The 22,095-nt window shown below is 44.1% G+C and overlaps 1 protein-coding gene across 1 annotated transcript in view; it reads left to right on the top strand.

Moving 5' to 3' along the window:
• The first annotated feature begins 249 nt into the window (after window positions 1-249).
• FAM131C (family with sequence similarity 131 member C) overlaps window positions 250-22,095 on the top strand; it is a 49,437-nt gene continuing 27,591 nt past the window's right edge. The window contains exon 1 of the mRNA XM_073656130.1: window positions 250-810. Coding sequence (XP_073512231.1) covers window positions 789-810 — 22 coding nt within the window. The 5' untranslated portion in view covers window positions 250-788. The remainder of the gene's footprint in view (window positions 811-22,095) is intronic.

The raw sequence follows: 22,095 nt of genomic DNA, 5'->3' as shown, positions 1-22,095 counted from the left end.
TGTACATAGGAGCAGTATTATAGTAGTTATATTCTTGTACATAGGAGCAGTATTATAGTAGTTATATTCTTGTACATAGGGGGCAGTATTATAGTAGTTATATTTTTGTACATCGGGGCAGGATTATACTGATAGATCTTTCTGCTTCTCGGACGCCTTTATAACATTACATGGTGTTTGTCGCACTGATTGCAGTATAATGGCAGCTCGGCGGCTGCTCTTCTGTCAGGTGAGGTCTCGGATCCTGTCTCTCGGCAGCCTGGTGACAGCCGTATTGGATGGCTGCTGCCTGTTGCTGCCGGGGGCAGGAGGCTCCTCTGGAGCAGACGTAACATTTGTCCCTGGAGGAGCAGCGGCCGCTGTCACCTCCACGGATAGAAGATGAGGCCGGATCTTTCCTTCCCCAGTTACACGACAAACCCTCCCAAAGAGGAGAGAGGGGCGGAATCTGCAGCCGAGCAACGGCGCTGCTCAACGTGACGCTGATCCCAGTACAATCCGTGCACAGCGGCGTCTGCAGACAGAGGCTTCCTCCTGGCACTGCCATGTCTGTCAGACCCTCCGAACTGACCCCCTGCCAACCGCAACCAGGAAACCGCGCGCCACTGACCAGGTGAAGGCGGCGGCCAAATGTCCCCGACCTCCTGCTACAAGGAGACCCCGGGATCCCAAGAGCCGCTCCACCTCTTCCTCCATTCACCATGTTGGGATTTGGACATTTGGGGGAAAAAGTGACCCCGCAGAGCTGACTCCTCACCCAGGGGGTTCATGGCACGCGGGTCACCAGTATGGGCTCATGTATCTCTAAAGGTAGGTGAGGGGGAAAGGGTTAATGCAGAGCGATGGAGACGTTAACACTTTCACTGCTAGAGCGGAGGGAGAATGAGAGCGAGAAGTCAAAGTGACTGTAACCTTCACGTCAAGAGGCGAAAGAGGAGCGCGAGCAGAGACAGCAGAGCCTCCCGCCGAGGCAGCGAGCAGAGACTGCAGAGACTCCCGCCGAGGCAGCGAGCAGGGACAGCAGAGCCTCCCGCCGAGGCAGCGAGCAGAGACAGCAGAGCCTCCCGCCGAGGCAGCGAGCAGGGACAGCAGAGCCTCCCGCCGAGGCAGCGAGCAGAGACAGCAGAGCCTCCCGCCGAGGCAGCGAGCAGAGACAGCAGAGCCTCCCGCCGAGGCAGCGAGCAGAGACAGCAGAGCCTCCCGCCGAGGCAGCGAGCAGAGACAGCAGAGCCTCCCGCCGAGGCAGCGAGCAGAGACAGCAGAGCCTCCCGCCGAGGCAGCGAGCGGAGACAGCAGAGCCTCCCGCCGAGGCAGCGAGCAGAGACAGCAGAGCCTCCCGCCGAGGCAGCGAGCAGAGACAGCAGAGCCTCCCCGCCGAGGCAGCGAGCAGAGACAGCAGAGCCTCCCACCGAGGCAGCGAGCAGAGACAGCAGAGCCTCCCGCCGAGGCAGCGAGCAGGGACAGCAGAGCCTCCCGCCGAGGCAGCGGGCAGAGACAGCAGAGCCTCCCGCCGAGGCAGCGAGCAGAGACAGCAGAGCCTCCCGCCGAGGCAGCGAGCAGAGACAGCAGAGCCTCCCGCCGAGGCAGCGAGCAGAGACAGCAGAGCCTCCCGCCGAGGCAGCGAGCAGAGACAGCAGAGCCTCCCGCCGAGGCAGCGAGCAGAGACAGCAGAGCCTCCCGCCGAGACAGCGAGCAGAGACAGCAGAGCCTCCCACCGAGGCAGCGAGCAGAGACAGCAGAGCCTCCCCGCCGAGGCAGCGAGCAGAGACAGCAGAGCCTCCCGCCGAGGCAGCGAGCAGAGACAGCAGAGCCTCCCCGCCGAGGCAGCGAGCAGAGACAGCAGAGCCTCCCGCCGAGGCAGCGAGCAGAGACAGCAGAGCCTCCCACCGAGGCAGCGAGCAGAGACAGCTGAGCCTCCCGCCGAGGCAGCGAGCAGAGACAGCAGAGCCTCCCGCCGAGGCAGCGAGCAGAGACAGCAGAGCCTCCCGCCGAGGCAGCGAGCAGAGACAGCAGAGCCTCCCGCCGAGGCAGCGAGCAGAGACAGCTGAGCCTCCCGCCGAGGCAGCGAGCAGAGACAGCAGAGCCTCCCGCCGAGGCAGCGGGCAGAGACAGCAGAGCCTCCCGCCGAGGCAGCGAGCAGAGACTGCAGAGCCTCCCGCCGAGGCAGCGGGCAGAGACAGCAGAGCCTCCCACCGAGGCAGCGAGCAGAGACTGCAGAGCCTCCCGCCGAGGCAGCGAGCGGAGACAGGAGAGCCTCCCGCCGAGGCAGCGAGCAGAGACAGCAGAGCCTCCCGCCGAGGCAGCGAGCAGAGACAGCAGAGCCTCCCGCCGAGGCAGCGAGCAGAGACAGCAGAGCCTCCCGCCGAGGCAGCGAGCAGAGACAGCAGAGCCTCCCAACAAGGACGAGACCACTGAGGCTGCTGGGAAGTGAGGACACAACCTGTTGTATTGAGGACAAGCATGATAATACAGGGTGTTACATAGGACTGCAGGTGACATCTACTACATTATCTGTACTCAGAGAGTTATCACTGTGTTATCTGTGGTGTTACATAGGACTGCAGGTGACATCTACTACATTATCTGTACTCAGAGAGTTATCACTGTGTTATCTGTGGTGTTACATAGGACTGCGGGTGACATCTACTACATTATCTGTACTCAGATATCACTGTGTTATCTGTGGTGTTACATAGGACTGCAGGTGACATCTACTACATTATCTGTACTCAGAGAGTTATCACTGTGTTATCTGTGGTGTTACATAGGACTGCAGGTGACATCTACTACATTATCTGTACTCAGAGAGTTATCACTGTGTTATCTGTGGTGTTACATAGGACTGCAGGTGACATCTACTACATTATCTGTACTCAGAGAGTTATCACTGTGTTATATGTGGTGTTACATAGGACTGCAGGTGACATCTACATCTACTACATCATCTATACTCAGAGAGATATCACTGTGTTATCTGTGGTGTTACATAGGACTGCAGGTGAGATCTACTACATTATCTGTACTCAGAGAGATATCACTGTGTTATCTGTGGTGTTACATAGGACTGCGGGTGACATCTACTACATTATCTGTACTCAGAGAGTTATCACTGTGTTATCTGTGGTGTTACATAGGACTGCAGGTGACATCTACTACATTATCTGTACTCAGAGAGTTATCACTGTGTTATCTGTGGTGTTACATAGGACTGCGGGTGACATCTACTACATTATCTGTACTCAGAGAGCTATCACTGTGTTATCTGTGGTGTTACATAGGACTGCGGGTGACATCTACTACATTATCTGTACTCAGAGAGTTATCACTGTGTTATCTGTGGTGTTACATAGGACTGCAGGTGACATCTACTGCATTATCTGTACTCAGATATCACTGTGTTATGTGTGGTGTTACATAGGACTGCAGGTGACATCTACTACATTATCTGTACTCAGAGAGTTATCACTGTGTTATCTGTGGTGTTACATAGGACTGCAGGTGACATCTACTACATTATCTGTACTCAGAGAGTTATCACTGTGTTATCTGTGGTGTTACATAGGACTGCAGGTGACATCTACTACATTATCTGTACTCAGAGTTATCACTGTGTTATCTGTGGTGTTACATAGGACTGCAGGTGACATCTACTACATTATCTGTACTCAGAGAGTTATCACTGTGTTATCTGTGGTGTTACATAGGACTGCGGGTGACATCTACTACATTATCTGTACTCAGAGAGCTATCACTGTGTTATCTGTGGTGTTACATAGGACTGTTGGTTTGCAGCGTTGGGGTCCTGGATTCAAATCCCACCCAGGACGACCTCTGCACAGCGTTTGTATCTTCTCCCTGAGTTTTCGGGAGTTTCCTCCTGTAGACTGTGGGCGCCAATGAGGACAGCGATGATAATGTCTGTACAGCGCTGCGGTATATGATGGCGCTATATAAGTGACTATAATACATGAAATACATGGTTTTCAGACTTCTTCACAAAGTTCTCCTTGTATTTGGAGCTATGATGCTGGTCGCCCCCCTTTTCTGTGTCTGCTTGAATACTTGGATCTCTGTAATTTCTGAAATGCTCTGCAGGTTGTGACTTTAATAATATTGTTCCCATGGCAACTGTGAGTGGAGACTTTGTAGTTCGGTGGTTTTGTAGGAAACTAAAGTCTCCACATCAGACCGACTGTAAAACCAAACACGTACTGTCATAGTGACCAGCAGGTGCCACCAGAGGGAGCTCACTGCAACCTGATGAATTTACCTCCCATACTGCTCCATGTACTCACATACAGACAGAATCTTATCATGTATCTCTGTATACAGGGAGCTCCCCCTAGTGGTGGATGCAGACAGGATCTTATCATGTATCTCTGTATACAGGGAGCTCCCCCTAGTGGTGACGGCAGACAAGATCTTATCATGTATATCTGTATACAGGGAGCTCCCCCTAGTGGTGGCTGCAGACAGAATCTTATCATGTATCTCTGTATACAGGGAGCTCCCCTAGTGGTGGCTGCAGACAGGATCTTATCATGTATCTCTGTATACAGGGAGCTCCCCCTAGTGGTGGATGCAGACAGGATCTTATCATGTATCTCGGTATACAGGGAGCTCCCCCTAGTGGTGACTGCAGACAGGATCTTATCATGTATCTCTGTATACAGGGAGCTCCCCCTAGTGGTGACTGCAGACAGGATCTTATCATGTATCTCTGTATACAGAGAGCTCCCCCTAGTGGTGGCTGCAGACAGGATCTTATCATGTATCTCTGTGTACAGGGAGCTCCCCCTAGTGGTGACTGCAGACAGGATCTTATCATGTATCTCTGTATACAGAGAGCTCCCCCTAGTGGTGGCTGCAGACAGGATCTTATCATGTATCTCTGTATACAGGGAGCTCCCCCTAGTGGTGACTGCAGACAGGATCTTATCATGTATCTCTGTATACAGGGAGCTCCCCTAGTGGTGGCTGCAGACAGGATCTTATCATGTATCTCTGTATACAGGGAGCTCCCCCTAGTGGTGGATGCAGACAGGATCTTATCATGTATCTCGGTATACAGGGAGCTCCCCCTAGTGGTGACTGCAGACAGGATCTTATCATGTATCTCTGTATACAGGGAGCTCCCCCTAGTGGTGACTGCAGACAGGATCTTATCATGTATCTCTGTATACAGAGAGCTCCCCCTAGTGGTGGCTGCAGACAGGATCTTATCATGTATCTCTGTGTACAGGGAGCTCCCCCTAGTGGTGACTGCAGACAGGATCTTATCATGTATCTCTGTATACAGAGAGCTCCCCCTAGTGGTGGCTGCAGACAGGATCTTATCATGTATCTCTGTGTACAGGGAGCTCCCCCTAGTGGTGACTGCAGACAGGATCTTATCATGTATCTCTGTATACAGAGAGCTCCCCCTAGTGGTGGCTGCAGACAGGATCTTATCATGTATCTCTGTATACAGGGAGCTCCCCCTAGTGGTGACTGCAGACAGGATCTTATCATGTATCTCTGTATACAGGGAGCTCCCCTAGTGGTGGCTGCAGACAGGATCTTATCATGTATCTCTGTATACAGGGAGCTCCCCCTAGTGGTGGATGCAGACAGGATCTTATCATGTATCTCGGTATACAGGGAGCTCCCCCTAGTGGTGACTGCAGACAGGATCTTATCATGTATCTCTGTATACAGGGAGCTCCCCCTAGTGGTGACTGCAGACAGGATCTTATCATGTATCTCTGTATACAGAGAGCTCCCCCTAGTGGTGGCTGCAGACAGGATCTTATCATGTATCTCTGTGTACAGGGAGCTCCCCCTAGTGGTGACTGCAGACAGGATCTTATCATGTATCTCTGTATACAGAGAGCTCCCCCTAGTGGTTACTGCAGACAGGATCTTATCATGTATCTCTGTATACGGGGAGCTCCCCCTATTGGTGGCTGCAGACAGGATCTTATCATGTGTCTCTGTATACAGGGAGCTCCCCCTAGTGGTGGCTGCAGACAGGATCTTATCATGTATCTCTGTATACAGGGATCTCCCCCTAGTGGTGACTGCAGACAAGATCTTATCATGTATCTCTGTATACAGGGAGCTCCCTCTAGTGGTGGCTGCAGACAGAATCTTATCATGTATCTCTGTATACAGGAGCTCCCCCTAGTGGTGGCTGCAGACAGGATCTTATCATGTATCTCTGTATACAGGGAGCTCCCCCTAGTGGTGGCTGCAGACAGAATCTTATCATGTATCTCTGTATACAGGGAGCTCCCCCTAGTGGTGACTGCAGACAGGATCTTATCATGTATCTCTGTATACAGGGAGCTCCCCCTAGTGGTGGCTGCAGACAAGATCTTATCATGTATCTCTGTATACAGGGAGCTCCCCCTAGTGGTGGCTGCAGACAGGATCTTATCATGTATCTCTGTATACAGGGAGCTCCCCCTAGTGGTGGCTGCAGACAGGATCTTATCATGTATCTCTGTATACAGGGAGCTCCCCCTAGTGGTGGATGCAGACAGGATCTTATCATGTATCTATGTATACAGGGAGCTCCCCCTAGTGGTGGATGCAGACAGGATCTTATCATGTATCTCGGTATACAGGGAGCTCCCCCTAGTGGTGACTGCAGACAGGATCTTATCATGTATCTCTGTATACAGGGAGCTCCCCCTAGTGGTGACTGCAGACAGGATCTTATCATGTATCTCTGTATACAGAGAGCTCCCCCTAGTGGTGGCTGTAGACAGGATCTTATCATGTATCTCTGTGTACAGGGAGCTCCCCCTAGTGGTGACTGCAGACAGGATCTTATCATGTATCTCTGTATACAGGGAGCTCCCCCTAGTGGTGACTGCAGACAGGATCTTATCATGTATCTCTGTGTACAGGGAGCTCCCCCTAGTGGTGACTGCAGACAGGATCTTATCATGTATCTCTGTATACAGAGAGCTCCCCCTAGTGGTGACTGCAGACAGGATCTTATCATGTATCTCTGTATACAGGGAGCTCCCCCTATTGGTGGCTGCAGACAGGATCTTATCATGTGTCTCTGTATACAGGGAGCTCCCCCTAGTGGTGGCTGCAGACAGGATCTTATCATGTATCTCTGTATACAGGGATCTCCCCCTAGTGGTGACTGCAGACAAGATCTTATCATGTATCTCTGTATACAGGGAGCTCCCTCTAGTGGTGGCTGCAGACAGAATCTTATCATGTATCTCTGTATACAGGAGCTCCCCCTAGTGGTGGCTGCAGACAGGATCTTATCATGTATCTCTGTATACAGGGAGCTCCCCCTAGTGGTGGCTGCAGACAGAATCTTATCATGTATCTCTGTATACAGGAGCTCCCCCTAGTGGTGGCTGCAGACAAGATCTTATCATGTATCTCTGTATACAGGGAGCTCCCCCTAGTGGTGGCTGCAGACAGAATCTTATCATGTATCTCTGTATACAGGAGCTCCCCCTAGTGGTGGCTGCAGACAGAATCTTATCATGTATCTCTGTATACAGGGAGCTCCCCCTAGTGGTGGCTGCAGACAGGATCTTATCATGTATCTCTGTATACAGGGATCTCCCCCTAGTGGTGACTGCAGACAAGATCTTATCATGTATCTCTGTATACAGGAAGCTCCCTCTAGTGGTGGCTGCAGACAGAATCTTATCATGTATCTCTGTATACAGGGAGCTCCCCCTAGTGGTGACTGCAGACAGAATCTTATCATGTATCTCTGTATACAGGGAGCTCCCCCTAGTGGTGGCTGCAGACAGAATCTTATCATGTATCTCTGTATACAGGGATCTCCCCCTAGTGGTGACTGCAATCAGGATCTTATCATGTATCTCTGTATACAGGGAGCTCCCCCTAGTGGTGGCTGCAGACAGGATCTTATCATGTATCTCTGTATACAGGGATCTCCCCCTAGTGGTGACTGCAAACAGGATCTTATCATGTATCTCTGTATACAGGGAGCTCCCCCTAGTGGTGGCTGCAGACAGGATCTTATCATGTATCTCTGTATACAGGGAGCTCCCCCTAGTGGTGGCTGCAGACAGGATCTTATCATGTATCTCTGTATACAGGGAGCTCCCCCTAGTGGTGACTGCAGACAGGATCTTATCATGTATCTCTGTATACAGGTAGCTCCCCCTAGTGGTGGCTGCAGACAGAATCTTATTATGTATCTCTGTATACAGGGAGCTCCTCCTAGTGGTGGCTGCAGACAGAATCTTATCATGTATCTCTGTATACAGGGAGCTCCCCCTAGTGGTGGCTGCAGACAGGATCTTATCATGTATCTCTGTATACAGGGAGCTCCCCCTAGTGGTCGCTGCAGACTGGATCTTATCATGTATCTCTGTATACAGGGAGCTCCCCCTAGTGGTGGCTGCAGACTAGATCTTATCATGTATCTCTGTATACAGGGAGCTCCCCCTAGTGGTCACTGCAGACAGAATCTTATCATGTGTCTCTGTATACAGGGAGCTCCTCCTAGTGGTGGCTGCAGACAGAATCTTATCATGTATCTCTGTATACAGGGAGCTCCCCTTAGTGGTGGCTGCAGACAGAATCTTATTATGTATCTCTGTATACAGGGAGCTCCCTCTAGTGGTGGCTGCAGACAGAATCTTATCATGTATCTCTGTATACAGGGAGCTCCCCCTATTGGTGACTGCAGACAGGATCTTATCATGAATCTCTGTATACAGGGAGCTCCCCCTAGTGGTGACTGCAGACAGAATCTTATCATGAATCTCTGTATACAGGGAGCTCCCCCTAGTGGTGACTGCAGACAGGATCTTATCATGTATCTCTGTATACAGGGAGCTCCTCCTAGTGGTGACTGCAGACAGAATCTTATCATGAATCTCTGTATACAGGGAGCTCCCCCTAGTGGTGGCTGCAGACAGGATCTTATCATGTGTCTCTGTATACAGGCAGCCACCCCTAGTGGTGGCTGCAGACAGAACCTTATCATGTATCTCTGTATACAGGGAGCTCCCCCTAGTGGTGGCTGCAGACAGAATCTTATCATGTATCTCTGTATACAGGGAGCTCCCCCTAGTGGTGACTGCAGACAGGATCTTATCATGAATCTCTGTATACAGGGAGGTCCCCCTAGTGGTGGCTGCAGACAGGATCTTATCATGAATCTCTGTATACAGGGAGCTCCCCCTAGTGGTGGCTGCAGACAGAATCTTATTATGTATCTCTGTATACAGTGAGCTCCCCCTAGTGGTGGCTACAGACACAATCTTATCATGTATCTCTGTATACAGGGAACTCCCCCTAGTGGTGGCTGCAGACAGGGTCTTATCATGTATCTCTGTATACAGGGAGCTCCCCCTAGTGGTGGCAGCAGACAGAATCTTATCATGTATCTCTGTATATAGGGAGCTCGCCCTAGTGGTGGCTGCAGACAGGATCTTATCATGTCTCTCTGTATACAGGGAGCTCCCCCTAGTGGTGCCTGCAGACAGAATCTTATCATGTATCTCTGTATACAGGAGCTCCCCCTAGTGGTGGCTGCAGACAGAATCTTATCATGTATCTCTGTATACAGGGAGCTCCCCCTAGTGGTGGCTGCAGACACAATCTTATCATGTATCTCTGTATACAGGGAACACCCCTAGTGGTGGCTACAGACACCATCTTATCATGTATCTCTGTATACAGGGAACTCCCCCTAGTGGTGGCTGCAGACAGGATCTTATCATGTATCTCTGTATACAGGGAGCTCCCCCTAGTGGTGGCTGGAGACAGAATCTTATCATGTATCTCTGTATACAGGGAGCTCCCCCTATTGGTGACTGCAGACAGGATCTTATCATGTATCTCTGTATACAGGGAGCTCCCCCTAGTGGTGACTGCAGACAGGATCTTATCATGAATCTCTGTATACAGGGAGCTCCCCCTAGTGGTGGCAGCAGACAGGATCTTATCATGTATCTATGTATACCGGGAGCTCCCCCTAGTGGTGACTGCAGACAGGATCTTATCTTGTATCGCTGTATACAAGGAGCTCCCCCTAGTCGTGACTGCAGACAGGATCTTATCATGTATCTCTGTATACAGGGAGATCCCCCTAGTGGCGACTGCAGATAGAATCTGATCATGTATCTCTGTATACAGGGAGCTCCCCCTATTGGTGACTGCAGACAGGATCTTATCATGTATCTATGTATACAGGGAGCTCCCCCCTAGTGGTGACTGCAGACAGGATCTTTTCTTGTATCTCTGTATACAGGGAGCTCCCCCCTAGTGGTGGCTGCAGACAGGATCTTATGTATCTCTGTATACAGGCAGCCCCCACTAGTGGTGGCTGCAGACAGAATCTTATCATGTATCTCTGTATATAGGGAGCTCCCCCTAGTGGTGGCTGCAGACAGGATCTTATCATGTCTCTCTGTATACAGGAGCTCCCCCTAGTGGTGGCTGCAGACAGAATCTTATCATGTATCTCTGAATAAAGGGAGCTCCCCCTAGTGGTGGCTGCAGACAGGATCTTATCATGTCTCTCTGTATACAGGGAGCTCCCCCTAGTGGTGGCTGCAGACAGAATCTTATCATGTATCTCTGTATACAGGGAGCTCCCCCTAGTGGTGGCTGCAGACAGAATCTTATCATGTATCTCTGTATACAGGGAACTCCCCCTAGTGGTGGCTACAGGCACAATCTTATCATGTATCTCTGTATACAGGGAACTCCCCCTAGTGGTGGCTGCAGACAGGATCTTATCATGTATCTCTATATACAGGGAGCTCCCCCTAGTGGTGGCTGCAGACAGAATCTTATCATTTATCTCTGTATACAGGGAGCTCCCCCTAGTGGTGACTGCAGACAGGATCTTATCATGTATCTGTATACAGGGAGCTCCCCCTAGTGGTGACTGCAGACAGGATCTTATCATGTATCTCTGTATACAGGGAGCTCCCCCTAGTGGTGACTGCAGACAGGATCTTATCATGTATCTCTGTATACAGGGAGCTCCCCCTAGTGGTGGCTGCAGACAGAATCTTATCATGTATCTTTGTATACAGGGAGCTCCCCCTAGTGGTGGCTGCAGACAGAACCTTATCATGTATCTGTATACAGGGAGCTCCCCCTAGTGGTGGCTGCAGACAGAATCTTATCATGTATCTCTATACAGGGAGCTCCCCCTAGTCGTGGCTGCAGACACAATCTTATCATGTATCTCTGTATACAGGGAGCTCCCCCTAGTGGTGGCTGCAGACAGAATCTTATCATGTATCTCTGTATACAGGGAGCTCCCCCTAGTGGTGGCTGCAGATGCAATCTTACCATGTATCTCTGTATACAGGGAGCTCCCCCTAGTGGTGGCTGCAGACAGAATCTTATCATGTATCTCTGTATACAGGGAACTCCCCCCTAGTGGTGACTGCAGACAGAATCTTATCATGTATCTCTGTATACAGGGAGCTCCCCCTAGTGGTGACTGCAGACAGAATCTTTTCATGTATCTCTGTATACAGGGAACTCTCCCTAGTGGTGGCTGCAGACAGAATCTTATCATGTATCTGTATACAGGGAGCTCCCCCTAGTGGTGGCTGCAGACAGAATCTTATCATGTATCTCTGTATACAGGGAACTCCCCCTAGTGGTGACTGCAGACAGAATCTTATCATGTATCTCTGTATACAGGGAGCTACCCCTAGTGGTGACTGCAGACAGGATCTTATCATCTATCTCTGTATACAGGGAGCTCCCCCTAGTGGTGGCTGCAGACAGGATCTTATCATGTATCTCTGTATACAGGGAGCTCCCCCTAGTGGTGGCTGCAGACAGAATCTTATCATGTATCTCTGTATACGGGGTGCTCCCCCTAGTGGTGGCTGCAGACAGGATCTTATCATGTACCTGTGTATACAGGGAGCTCCCCCTAGTGGTGGCTGCAGACAGGATCTTATCATGTATCTCTATATACAGGGAGCTTCCTCTAGTGGTGGCTGCAGACAGAATCTTATCATGTATCTCTGTATACAGGGAGCTCCCCCTAGTGGTGGCTGCAGACAGAATCTTATCATGTATCTCTGTATACAAGGAGATTCCCCTAGTGGTGGCTGCAGACAGAGTTATATCATGTATCTCTGTATACAGGGAGCTCCTCCTAGTGGTAGCTGCAGACAGAAACTTATCCTGTCTCTCTGTATACAGGGAGCTCCCCCTAGTGGTGACTGCAGACAGAATCTTATCATGTTTCTCTGTCTACAGGGAGCTCCCCCTAGTGGTGGCTGCAGACAGGATCTTATCATGTATCTCTGTATACAGGGAGCTCCCTCTAGTGGTGAATGTAGACAGAATCTTATCATGTATCTCTGTATACTGGGAGATCCCCCTAGTGGTGGCTGCAGACAGGATCTTATCATGTATCTCTGTATACAGGGAGCTCCTCCTAGTGGTGACTGCAGACAGAATCTTATCATGTATCTCTGTATACAGGGAGCTCCCCCTAGTGGTGACTGCAGACAGGATCTTATCATGTATCTGTATACAGGGAGCTCCCCCTAGTGGTGACTGCAGACAGGATCTTATCATGTATCTCTGTATACAGGGAGCTCCCCCTAGTGGTGACTGCAGACAGGATCTTATCATGTATCTCTGTATACAGGGAGCTCCCCCTAGTGGTGGCTGCAGACAGAATCTTATCATGTATCTTTGTATACAGGGAGCTCCCCCTAGTGGTGGCTGCAGACAGAATCTTATCATGTATCTCTGTATACAGGGAGCTCCCCCTAGTGGTGGCTGCAGACAGAACCTTATCATGTATCTGTATACAGGGAGCTCCCCCTAGTGGTGGCTGCAGACAGAATCTTATCATGTATCTCTATACAGGGAGCTCCCCCTAGTCGTGGCTGCAGACACAATCTTATCATGTATCTCTGTATACAGGGAGCTCCCCCTAGTGGTGGCTGCAGACCGAATCTTATCATGTATCTCTGTATACAGGGAGCTCCCCCTAGTGGTGGCTGCAGACAGGATCTTATCATGTATCTCTGTATACAGGGACCTCTGTACACACAGTGTTATATGTTATACGTAATGTGCTGCACTATATAATGTAGTATCTATATGTTGGTGTGATGCATGCTGGGGGTTATTTCAGGATGAGCACACATGGTGATGTCTCCTGGTGACGGGGTCTTGTCATGTGAGGTTGCTTGTATATTTGATGTTTCTTTCTGTATCGAGCATGTCTACGTTACCATGGAAACCCGCGTCCGTCGTCCCCGGCGCCTCTTTAATGTATTGTGCACAGGAGCAGAAGAAACCTGCAGAAAACAGATGGATAGAAGACGTATAGTAAACCTCATAGTGACCGGCGGCAGCTTCAAGACTCTGCAGAGGTTACTCCTCAATGGAAGGAATTGTCACATAATATAATAATACAATATAATCCCCCGCTACAGGCTAGAACCATCATATCACTATAAGATACTATTATATATTGTTATAATACTATGGTCTGTAATAATGATATAATTGTATGATCTATAATACTGCTATAATGGTATGGTGTATAATACATATACAGTGAAGGAAATAAGTATTTGATCCCTTGCTGTTTTTGTAAGTTTGCCCACTGACACAGACATGAACAGTCTATCATTTTACGGGTCGGTTAATTTTAACATTGAGAGATAGAATATCCCCAAAACAATCAAGAAAATCACATTGTATAAATTAGATCACGCAGTATTTATATCAGTATTACACCACGTATAGTATTATATCAGTATTACACACTGTAGTATTATATCAGTATTACACCACGTATAGTATTATATCAGTATTACACACTGTAGTATTATATCAGTATTACACCACGTATAGTATTATATCAGTATTACACACCGTATAGTATTATATCAGTATTACACACTGTAGTATTATATCAGTATTACACCACGTATAGTATTATATCAGTATTACACACTGTAGTATTATATCAGTATTACACCACGTATAGTATTATATCAGTATTACACACTGTATTATTATATCAGTATTACACCACGTATAGTATTATATCAGTATTACACACTGTAGTATTATATCAGTATTACACCATGTATAGTATTATATCAGTATTACACACCGTAGTATTATATCAGTATTACACACCGTAGTATTATATCAGTATTACACCACGTATAGTATTATATCAGTATTACACACCGTAGTATTATATCAGTATTACACCACGTATAGTATTATATCAGTATTACACACTGTAGTATTATATAAGTATTACACCACATATAGTATTATCAGTATTACACACCATAGTATTATATCAGTATTACACCACGTATAGTATTATATCAGTATTACACACTGTAGTATTATATAAGTATTACACCACGTATAGTATTATATCAGTATTACACACTGTAGTATTATATAAGTATTACACCACATATAGTATTATCAGTATTACACACCATAGTATTATATCAGTATTACACCACGTATAGTATTATATCAGTATTACACCACGTATAGTATTATATCAGTATTACACACCGTAGTATTATATCAGTATTACACACTGTAGTATTATATCAGTATTACACTACGTATAGTATTATATCAGTATTACACACCGTAGTATTATATCAGTATTACACCACATATAGTATTATATCAGTATTACACACCGTAGTATTATATCAGTATTACACACTGTAGTATTATATCAGTATTACACTACGTATAGTATTATATCAGTATTACACACCGTAGTATTATATCAGTATTACACCACGTATAGTATTATATCAGTATTACACACTGTAGTATTATATCAGTATTACACCACGTATAGTATTATATCAGTATTACACACTGTAGTATTATATCAGTATTACACCACGTATAGTATTATATCAGTATTACACACCGTATAGTATTATATCAGTATTACACACTGTAGTATTATATCAGTATTACACCACGTATAGTATTATATCAGTATTACACACTGTAGTATTATATCAGTATTACACCACGTATAGTATTATATCAGTATTACACACTGTATTATTATATCAGTATTACACCACGTATAGTATTATATCAGTATTACACACTGTAGTATTATATCAGTATTACACCATGTATAGTATTATATCAGTATTACACACCGTAGTATTATATCAGTATTACACACCGTAGTATTATATCAGTATTACACCACGTATAGTATTATATCAGTATTACACACCGTAGTATTATATCAGTATTACACACTGTAGTATTATATCAGTATTACACCACGTATAGTATTATATCAGTATTACACACTGTAGTATTATATAAGTATTACACCACATATAGTATTATCAGTATTACACACCATAGTATTATATCAGTATTACACCACGTATAGTATTATATCAGTATTACACCACGTATAGTATTATATCAGTATTACACACCGTAGTATTATATCAGTATTACACACTGTAGTATTATATCAGTATTACACTACGTATAGTATTATATCAGTATTACACACCGTAGTATTATATCAGTATTACACCACATATAGTATTATATCAGTATTACACACCGTAGTATTATATCAGTATTACACACTGTAGTATTATATCAGTATTACACTACGTATAGTATTATATCAGTATTACACACCGTAGTATTATATCAGTATTACACCACGTATAGTATTATATCAGTATTACACACTGTAGTATTATATCAGTATTATACTACACACTGTAGTATTATATCAGTATTACACCACGTATAGTATTATATCAGTATTACACACTGTAGTATTATATCAGTATTACACCACGTATAGTATTATATCAGTATTACACACTGTAGTATTATATCAGTATTACACCACGTATAGTATTATATCAGTATTACACCACGTATAGTATTATATCAGTATTACACACTGTAGTATTATATCAGTATTACACCACGTATAGTATTATATCAGTATTACACACCGTAGTATTATATCAGTATTACACACCGTAGTATTATATCAGTATTACACCACGTATAGTATTATATCAGTATTACACACCATAGTATTATATCAGTATTACACCACGTATAGTATTATATCAGTATTACACACCGTAGTATTATATCAGTATTACACACTGTAGTATTATATCAGTATTACACCACGTATAGTATTATATCAGTATTACACACCGTAGTATTATATCAGTATTACACCACATATAGTATTATCAGTATTACACACCGTAGTATTATATCAGTATTACACTACGTATAGTATTATATCAGTATTACACACCGTAGTATTATATCAGTATTACACCACGTATAGTATTATCAGTATTACACACTGTAGTATTATATCAGTATTACACCACGTATAGTATTATCAGTATTACACACCGTAGTATTATATCAGTATTACACCACATATAGTATTATCAGTATTACACACCATAGTATTATATCAGTATTACACTACGTATAGTATTATATCAGTATTACACACCGTAGTATTATATCAGTATTACACCACGTATAGTATTATCAGTATTACACACTGTAGTATTATATCAGTATTACACCACGTATAGTATTATATCAGTATTACACACTGTAGTATTATATCAGTATTATACTACACACTGTAGTATTATATCAGTATTACACCACGTATAGTATTATATCAGTATTACACACTGTAGTATTATATCAGTATTACACCACGTATAGTATTATATCAGTATTACACCACGTATAGTATTATATCAGTATTACACACTGTAGTATTATATCAGTATTACACCACGTATAGTATTATATCAGTATTACACCACGTATAGTATTATATCAGTATATATATTATATAAACCAGGGGAGGAGTCCTGAGGAGATAATTTGCATATTCCCACTGCATTTTGGGGTAAGTGAAGAGTCTCCGCGAGCTCAAAGAACACTGGATTTTGGCTGTTGGAGCTGAAAAGAGGATATCGGTAAACCGCGCGCATTTTGAAGCTTTTTTTTTAAGCTTCTTTCACTGTTTTCAGAACATTAACAATAAGAACATGGAAGAGTCCAGGAGCCATTTGGTGAGCTGCATATCCTGCTACATGTTCACAGACTTGCCAGTGGAAAAGCCAAACTTCACATGCCAGAAATGCAGCTTGTGTCCCTGTTGGAGGAAAAGTTGCGAAATCTAGAAGAGAGGTTAACTACCTTGAAAATCATTAAGGAAGGTGAAGAGTTCTTAGACAGAGCAGAATTATCTCTTCATGATTCAGAAAGAGAAGAAATTCGAACTGCACCTGAGGAAACAGAGGAATGGAAGCCTGTGACCCACAGAAGCAGGAGGATCGAGAGGCAGTCAGCACCCATACTGCTCAGGAACCAGTACCAGGCTCTCACGCAGGAGCACCATGAAGAAATACAGCAAAATAAGACTTTGCCAGCAATGAATAACCTTGTAAGCCCTCAGAATCCTCCTGGATGGAGAAAGAAGAATGTTGTGAAGAAAAAACGGAGAGTGGTGGTCATGGGGGATTCCCTGTTAAGAGGAACAGAGGCCGCTATCTGCAGACCAGACATAACCTCAAGAGAAATGTGCTGTCTTCCAGGAGCAAAAATTACAGATGTGTCTGACAGGATCTCAAGACCTATAGATCACTACTCATTCCAGCTAATACATGTGGGGACAAATGACACCGCAAGAAAGGACCTGGAAACCATCTGCAGTGACTTTGAAGACTTAGGCAAGAAAGTGAAAGAATTGGGAGCGCAGGTGGTCTTCTCATCCATCCTCCCAGTGGATGGCCATGGAACAATGAGGTGGAATAAGATTCTACAGGTGAACAACTGGCTACGTCGATGGTGCCGTCAACAAGGATTTGGTTTTCTGGATCACGGAATGAATTACCTATACGATGGACTACTTGCTAGAGATGGGGTGCACCTTACGAAGACTGGAAAACATGTATTTGGAAGTCGCCTTGCTGCACTCATCAGAAGAGCTTTATACCAGAACAATGTGGGAAGGGAAGCAAAAGGCCAGAAAAAGCCATACAGCTGACAAATACTATTGAGATCTCTGCTACTGGAAGTGGAAAGGAAGAACAAAGACAAAACAATTTAAATAATAAAAATATGGGAGGAAGAGAAACCAATCACAAACTAAAATGTTTTTATACAAATGCACAAAGCATGGGCAACAAACAAGGAGAATTGGAACTACTAATGCAGGAAAAGGAATATGATGTCATTGGAATCACTGAAACTTGGTGGGACGATACACATGATTGGAATAAAAGGCTAAAAGGATACAACTTATTTGCAAGAAACAGACTTGATAAACGAGGAGGAGGTGTCGCATTGTATGTTAGAAAAGCGAATATCTGCACAGAGATTGAAGCTTCAGAGACTGGGAGTTCTGTGGAAACTGTTTGGGTAAGAATACAAGGAGAGAACAACGGAAAGGACACCATTGTAGGCATTTACTACAGGCCACCTGGGCAAGCTGAAGATATGGATGAACTCTTTATGTATCAAATGACCAAGTTCTCCAAAAAATATGACGTAGTGGTCATGGGAGATTTCAACTATCCAGACATTTGTTGGGAATCTCTCTCAAGTAAAACTAACAGGTCAAGCAAATTCTTATCCTCTCTTGCTGACAACTTTATCTTCCAAAAGGTAGGGGAGAAAACAAGGGGGTCTGCTACTTTGGATCTAATCCTTATAAACAGGGAGGAAATGGTTGAGGAGGTAAAGGTGGCTGGGACCCTAGGAGGCAGCGATCATGCTATTATAGAATCTTGGATAACTAGAGGAGGAAGACATGTGAAGACTCAAACTTCAAGGTTAGATTTTAGAAAGGCAGATTTTAAGAGACTCAGAAAGAGAATAGGAGGGATCCAATGGCTGGATGTCCTTAAGGACAAAAATGTCCAGGAAGGATGGGAAATTTTTAAAAATGAGATTCTCAAAGCACAATCGTTAACAATCCCGAAAAGTAGGAAGAATGGGAAGCATTTAAGGAAACCAGGATGGATGAACACAGAACTTAAACACATGCTAAAAAGAAAGAAAGAAATGTTTATTAAATGGAAAGAGGGAGGCATATCTAAAGAAGATTATAATGCAGTCTGCAGATCCTGCAGGACACGTATCAGGTTAGCTAAAGCTGACAATGAATTAAGGCTTGCAAGAGATGTCAAAAGCAATAAAAAAGGATTTTGGGGGTATGTCAAAAGTAAAAGAAAAGTCAAAGATGCTATAGGATTTTTACAGGATGAAAATGGAGAAATGGTAAGAGAGGATGTTGAGAAGGCCGAACTTTTTAATTCCTATTTTGCATCTGTTTTTTCTCAGAAAGAAAATGTAACATCAACTGATCTTCACTGTCCTTTTAAAGGAATAGAGGAATCCAAGTTATCTGTAAACAGAAAGATTGTGAGGGAATATTTAGCTAACATAAATGAGTTCAAGTCTCCAGGTCCAGATGAATTACACCCCAGAGTACTGAAGGAGATCGTAGAAGAAATTTTAGAACCACTCTCCATAATCTTTGAAAATTCTTGGAGAACAGGAGAAGTCCCAGAAGACTGGAGAAGAGCAAATGTTGTTCCTATCTTCAAAAAGGGGAAGAAGGTTGACCCAGGGAACTATAGGCCGGTGAGTCTGACTTCTATACCAGGAAAGATCTTTGAACAAATTATTAAACAACATGTATGTAAGTACATGGATAAGAATGAAGTGATTAACCAGAGTCAGCATGGGTTTGTAACTAACAAGTCATGTCAGACTAACTTAATTTCCTTCTATGACAGAATCACTGACTGGGTGGATCAGGGAAATGCTGTAGATATAGTATATCTTGACTTCAGCAAAGCATTTGACAAAGTATCTCACACCATCCTTATTGAAAAAATGACCAAGTATGCAATGGACCAGGCAACTGTTAGGTGGATTCATAACTGGCTTAGTGATCGGACTCAAAGGGTGGTTGTAAATGGCTTCACATCCAGCTGGATGAATGTCTCAAGTGGGGTACCACAGGGCTCTGTCCTGGGACCTGTATTGTTCAACATCTTTATCTATGATTTAGATGAAGGAATTGAGGGTAAACTGATTAAATTTGCTGATGACACAAAGCTAGGAGGGATAGCTAATACTAGAGAAGAGAGAGAGAGGATTCAAAAAGACCTAAATAAACTGGAGCAGTGGGCAGCAACCAACAGAATGGTTTTTAACAGGGAAAAATGCAAAGTACTACATCTGGGCAATAAAAATGAAAAAAGCATCTACAGAATGTGAGAAATAGAGCTAAGCAACAGTACATGTGAAAAAGACTTAGGTATACTAATAGATCATAGACTGAACATGAGTCAACAGTGTGATGCAGCAGCAAAAAAGGCAAATACAATTCTGGGATGTATTAACAGAAGCATACAGTCTAGATCACGTGAAGTCATTATCGGTCTTTACTCCTCTTTGGTCAGACCTCATCTGGAATACTGTGTACAGTTTTAGGCACCACATTTTAAAAAAGACATAGACAAACTGGAGCAAGTTCAGAGAAGAGCGACCAGAATGGTGACTGGTCTGCAAACCATGTCCTATGAGGAACGGTTGCAGGATTTGGGAATGTTTAGCTTGCAAAAAAGAAGACTGAGAGGAGACTTAATAGCTGTCTACAGATATCTGAAGGGCTGTCACATTGTAGAAGGATCATCTTTATTCTCATTTGCACAAGGAAAGACTAGAAGCAATGGGATGAAACTAAATGGGAGGAGACACAGATTAGATATTAGAAAAAACTTTTCACAGTGAAGAGATAAATGAGTGGAACAGGCGGCCACGAGAGGTGGTGAGTTCCCCTTCAATGGGCGTCTTCAAACAGAGGCTGGACAGACATCTGTCTGAGATGATTTAGTGAATCCTGCTTTGAGCCGGGGGTTGGACCAGATGACCCAGGAGGTCCCTTCCAACTCTACCATTCTATGATTCTATGATTCTATATCAGTATTACACACTGTAGTATTATATCAGTATTACACCATGTATAGTATTATATCAGTATTACACCACGTATAGTATTATATCAGTATTACACACTGTAGTATTATATCAGTATTACACCACGTATAGTATTATATCAGTATTACACACTGTAGTATTATATCAGTATTACACCATGTATAGTATTATATCAGTATTACACACCGTAGTATTATATCAGTATTACACACCGTAGTATTATATCAGTATTACACCACGTATAGTATTATATCAGTATTACACACCGTAGTATTATATCAGTATTACACACTGTAGTATTATATCAGTATTACACCACGTATAGTATTATATCAGTATTACACACTGTAGTATTATATAAGTATTACACCACATATAGTATTATCAGTATTACAAACCATAGTATTATATCAGTATTACACCACGTATAGTATTATATCAGTATTACACACCGTAGTATTATATCAGTATTACACCACATATAGTATTATCAGTATTACACACCGTAGTATTATATCAGTATTACACCATGTATAGTATTATATCAGTATTACACACTGTAGTATTATATCAGTATTACACACTGTAGTATTATATCAGTATTACACCATGTATAGTATTATATCAGAATTACACACTGTAGTATTATATCAGTATTACACCACGTATAGTATTATATCAGTATTACACACTGTAGTATTATATCAGTATTACACCACATATAGTATTATCAGTATTACATCACGTATAGTATTATATCAGTATTACACCACGTATAGTATTATCAGTATTACACACCGTAGTATTATATCAGTATTACACCACGTATAGTTTTATCAGTATTACACTACGTATAGTATTATATCAGTATTACACCACGTATAGCATTATATCAGTATTACACACCGTAGTATTATATCAGTATTACACCACGTATAGTATTATATCAGTATTACACCACGTATAGTATTATCAGTATTACACCACGTATAGTATTATATCAGTATTACACCACGTATAGTATTACATCAGTAT

The sequence above is a fragment of the Phyllobates terribilis genome, unplaced genomic scaffold (assembly GCF_046119375.1).
Source record: "Phyllobates terribilis strain yellow unplaced genomic scaffold, ASM4611937v1 Scaffold_12__6_contigs__length_324123572, whole genome shotgun sequence".
Lineage (NCBI taxonomy): Eukaryota > Metazoa > Chordata > Amphibia > Anura > Dendrobatidae > Phyllobates > Phyllobates terribilis.
Note: the sequence above shows the minus strand (reverse complement) of the source record. Positions and strands in the feature narration are given on the sequence as shown.